The 4,997-nt window shown below is 42.0% G+C and overlaps 1 protein-coding gene across 1 annotated transcript; it reads left to right on the forward strand.

Annotated features, from left to right (window-relative positions):
• Positions 1–1,178: 1,178 nt before the first annotated feature.
• Positions 1,179–4,283, forward strand: ELAC1 (elaC ribonuclease Z 1). Its single transcript, XM_009704115.1, is given in 4 exon segments — positions 1,179–1,335; positions 2,737–2,920; positions 2,922–3,196; positions 3,820–4,283. Coding segments are annotated over 4 exon segments (1,080 nt in total).
• The last annotated feature ends 714 nt before the right edge of the window (positions 4,284–4,997 follow it).

Below are 4,997 nucleotides of genomic sequence, written 5' to 3' on the forward strand. Positions count from 1 at the left end.
GAGGCTAGTTCAGCGGAGAAGTTGTTAATCTGCTTTTACACTGAGGAAAAGGAAACAAAATGTTTATTTTTGCCTTTTGGGGCTATCATAGACGTTTATCCTCCTCCCTTTGCCCCCCAAGGTCAGGTCTTGCACGTTGCACCTTGGTGTGCCTGGGAGTAGCCCGCTAGCACACCAGGGATGAGGACTGCTCTCCTTTGGCAACTCGTCCAAAAGCAACTAAACCTGAGAAAATGGTAATTCTTTTGCTTCAAAAGTACGTGAAGCTGTTGAGGCACCTGGAGTTTGAACTGAGGTGGAAATACATCTGAAAACGAGGTAGGAACTAAGTCTGGGAAGACTTAAGGCTGGAGAAAGCACACCCTGTTAAGGCGAGACGGCGTCAGAGTTGTGCGTGTGGAAGCTCTGCTCCGAACGCAGCTTTCCAAAGCTTGTCCTGCTCCTACAGACCGGCCAGGCTCCTCATCTGGACAATATAGCGGATACATAAACAACCGGGGTATGGCAGCTGATTGTATAGATCCTTCTTCTGCAAGAGGTGTCCTGTGATCTGTCACACAGCCTTCAGGCTATGTAAAGGTTTGGTAGTGTTTAATTTTCCCCTTAACACTGACGAGAAGTCAAACAAGCTTTCAAGGATGCCGTTGCAAAGTAAATCAGGTCGCTCCTGCCTCTTGCGGTCTCTGAAGTTGTTCAGAAGGGAGCAAATCTTCCCCCTCTACGTTGCCGGGCGTCCAGTAACTGCATTTAAATGTCAGCGGTGGCTGTTTGGTGTTAGTCATTCTGAAAAGGCTTTTAGAGGAGAGCGCATGCAGGAAAATTCAAAGTTTAGATAAAGCAAAGAAGAAAGAATAGTGGCTTTAAAGATTAGAGCATTTCCAACTGGACAGGGCTATTTCTTTAGGTAATGAGCGACGGTCTTATGTTTGAGCTGCGTGTTTGCAACCTTCCATTGACATAAAAAGGAAATCTGCTGCTTGTAAATATTGTGTTGTCTGAAAGTCATATACTACTCCAGGGAGGTTTTATTTTTTTAAGGGAAGGGGAATCTGATCCTCACACTAAAGTACAGAGGATGCTTTCATTTAAAGCAAAAATGTTTGTTTCTTTCCCAGCATAAAGACATGTGTTCAGTGGCTCAAAATCTCTCTCTCAGGTGAGGTACCGACATAATCAAAATGTCGATGGATATAACTTTCCTCGGCACAGGCTCAGCGTATCCCTCTCCAACAAGAGGAGCATCGGCGTTAGTGCTTCGCAGGGAAGGAGAGTGCTGGCTCTTTGACTGCGGAGAGGGAACTCAAACACAATTCATGAAGAGCCATCTCAGAGCAGGTTTGTGCTGTTGAAAGGTATTGTGATGAGGGAAGGGGAAAAGTTTCGTGAGATCTAAACAAAATACTTTGTCCTCGTGCTCATGGTATTTGAATACATACTCAACATGCATGAGCATCTGAAGGTCTTGCGTATGGGTGGCAGTTGCTGAACCTGCTGTGCAGTAGTCCTTGATTGCCCTTTGGTAAAGAATTGTGTTTGAGAACCAAACTCTCCTGAATTCATTTCTTGCGCTTTGTAATTTCAAACATGGACCGCAGACCGGCTTTAAACTGGCACAGTTTGTATTTGTCTCAGCAGCTCTAGACAATACCTGCTGTGAGTCTTCCTGTCAATAAATACTGTGCTTTTGTTTTCAAGTAAAGTTGTGTGTATTTGTGGTAGCTTTTACATTTTGGCAAATAAAGTAGAAACCAGGCTTACCTTCAGTCGCTGTGCTTTTGCAGTCTACAGCGGCAGGAGCAGACTTCTGACTCTCGAGTTACAGAGACAGAATTATCAATTATAAACAGAAACCCAACCTCCTGCTCCTCCAAAATCTGAAGCTATCAGGGGATTTAATGACTGATTTTTACTAAATTTACCGATTTTTACTAAATTTTTCTTAAATCAAAACAAAGAGATTCTGTCCTTCCTATTGCTCGGTCCTAACAGATGCTGGAGAAAATGCCTTACCGCAAGGAAGTGGGAACTCAACTAGCAGAGGAGAGGCAGCCTGATGAAAGTACACGTGTTGGTCGTGAAAGAAAATTCTGGGCTTTTTTAATCTAGCAAGGGCAGGGCCCATTGCCTGAGAGCTGGAGTGAGACAAACTCAGACGGGAAACAAAGCCCAGATCTTTTAAGTGCAATTTTTCATCTGTTCAAAACAAACCAGTCAGAACTGTGGGGTTCTTACCTTCTAAAAAACTTTGAAATCAAAACTGGATGCCTTTTTTTTTTTTTTAAAAATTATGTTCATTTCATGTGCTAGATTCAAAACTAGGAACAACACAAATTCCACTTTACATTTCTCATTAGTCTACAGTTTCCACGTAATGTATGAAAGCACAACCACTTCCCAGCACTTTTTTGTGTTTTAATATGGCAGGTGTCACCAGTCAGTTCTGTTCCATGCTTGTAGCACGTTTCGCTTAGAAGCAAGAAAAACTTCTGTCTCTGCAGTCTTTTCTTGCCAAATCAAGCCAAAATAAACCTTGTGTGGTAACTTATCGCTACTGTGGAAAAAAAATACTTTGTGGTTTGGGATTTATTTCTTAAACACTGGTTTTGTTTTAATTTCCCTCCTTCCTTGTTTCCTGCTTCTCACCAAAAAGTGGTTATTTCTGAGTTGTTACGGTGTTAATTTATTTTCCTCTTTTTTTCCCGTTTGGTTTTCTTTTCCTGTTGTTCTAATCGATAGGCAGAATTACCAAGATTTTCATAACTCATCTGCACGGTGACCACTTTTTTGGACTTCCTGGCCTGCTGTGTACGCTTAGCCTCCAAAGTAGCCCCGACCTAAACAAACCACCTGTTGATATTTATGGACCGTTAGGACTGCGAAACTTCATATGGAGGAGTATGGAGCTCTCCCACTCACAACTTCAAAAAAGTTCATGAACTGGTACCTACACGGGACCAGTGCCCCGCAGAGGAATTTAAAGAGTTTTCTTCCTTGGACAGAGATGAGGTGTCTCCCCAGGGAGCGCAAGGGAGAATACTCCACCTGGATCCAGTAGAAAACTCTTACTTGCTGGTTGAGGATGAGCAGCTAGTTCTGAAAGCATTTCGCCTATTTCACCGCATTCCTTCCTTTGGCTTTGTGGTGGAAGAGAAGCCCCGGACCGGTAAACTCAATGTACGGAAACTGAAAGACCTTGGTAACTACTTTAACTTACTTTTCCTCTTTTTGATTTTTCAAATGCCTAAACGTGGGTGTTCAAGCTGAGTAGCGACTCTGATTTTCAGCAAATGTAACAAAATTGGGTTCACAGGCAGTTGAAATGTTTTTATGCCCACCTTTCTAGGGGTTCCAGCAAATTAGAGCAGCTCTATCTGTCTGTAATCCATTTTAATTCAATTTTCCATTTTCTGTTAAAGACATTTTAATACTTCATACCAATGCAGCAGTCTGAATTGGAGTGTAACACTAGTGCCAATTAATATTGCAGACTATTTACATACTGGGAAGCGCAAACAAGTTCAGATGTTAAAGTTTAAAAAGCGCAACGTGGCTTTCAGGGCAATGTATGGCCAGCGTATTTGCGTGACCTTATTGCCTTTAATATGAGGAATATAGCTTTACTTCAAACACACTTCCTGCTAACGTTACTATTTGTATGAAGTATGTGAAATATCAATTGCTATTTATATTAGAGGTTGTATTTTTTTCAGTGAGACAGCTCTATATATAGCATCTCTCTTCTTAAGTGATTTATTTATTTTTTTTTTAAACCTGACGCTGGCCATAATACTTACGGGCTCTTTTGCCTTTATTTACCAGGAGTTCAGCCAGGTCCTTTATATGGGAAACTGAAGAACGGAACTGCAATTGTTCTAGAAAACGGACTAACGATTTCTCCTTCTGACGTGTTAGAAGACCCTATTCCTGGAAGAAAAATTTGCATTTTGGGGGATTGCTCAGGGGTGGTTGGAGATGCGGCCGTGAAGCTTTGCTGTGAAGCAGATGTACTGATACATGAAGCCACATTGGATGATACCCAAGAGGAAAAGGCCAGAGAGCACGGTCATAGCACTCCAAAGACGGCATCGGATTTTGCAAAATTGTGTAAAGTTAAGAAACTGGTTTTGACTCACTTCAGTCAGCGATATAAACCAGCTGCTCAGAGAGGTGAGGGAGATACGGACATCACCGAGCTGAAGAGACAGGCAGAGTCAGTGTTAGAAGGTCAAGAAGTAACACTAGCTGAGGATTTTATGACAATAGAAATTCCAATGAAAAAGTAAAAATAGTAGTGTTAGCAAGCTCTGTATGAAGACATAAAGTAGGATGGTGTTGGATAGCACTTAAAAATAATGGCAGGGTTTCTGGTATCCAAATTTGTTGTCTTCTCTGGCACACAGAGAACTGTTGCAAACTGGAGAGAGTACCAGGTACAGGTCGCGTTGCTTTTGTAAAGCAAGAAAAAAGGATACTCAAACATCTGGAACTTGGAAGAAATTGGTAAGTGATGGTTTTGGACACCTAGCCTCCCCAGAAACCCAGTGTGTGGGCTGGTGCAAGCCTTCACAGCCCAGGGGTTTTCCTCGGACCACAGATGCCTAGAGCAGAGCGCTGCATCATTGGGCTTAATACAGCCCTCGGACAGAGTGTGTTCTGCACCAGAATTTAAGATAGCTTGCCTGTTACAGGCTTTTGAGTAACATCTGTTTCAAACCTGTATACAGTATTTTGTAACTGCTATCCGATACTATGTCAGAGGACTATTATACTGAAACTAATAAAGTATAACTCTGCCAAGTGTTTGTAACTGGGGGTGTTGCTGTGCTCAAGTTGAGGAGTTCTTCTAATTCTCCCTTTGCATGTGAAGCTTTCTCATAAATAAATACAGTTTAGGTACTTCGTGTCAAAAGTAAATCTCTCTGAACAATTTGATACATTTAAAGCTCTGAAGCGTGAGCCCTAAGTTTCCATACCTATTCATAGAATCATAGAATCAT

This window comes from Cariama cristata, unplaced genomic scaffold (genome assembly GCF_000690535.1).
Source record: "Cariama cristata isolate BGI_N322 unplaced genomic scaffold, ASM69053v1 scaffold41617, whole genome shotgun sequence".
Classification (NCBI taxonomy): Eukaryota; Metazoa; Chordata; class Aves; order Cariamiformes; family Cariamidae; genus Cariama; species Cariama cristata.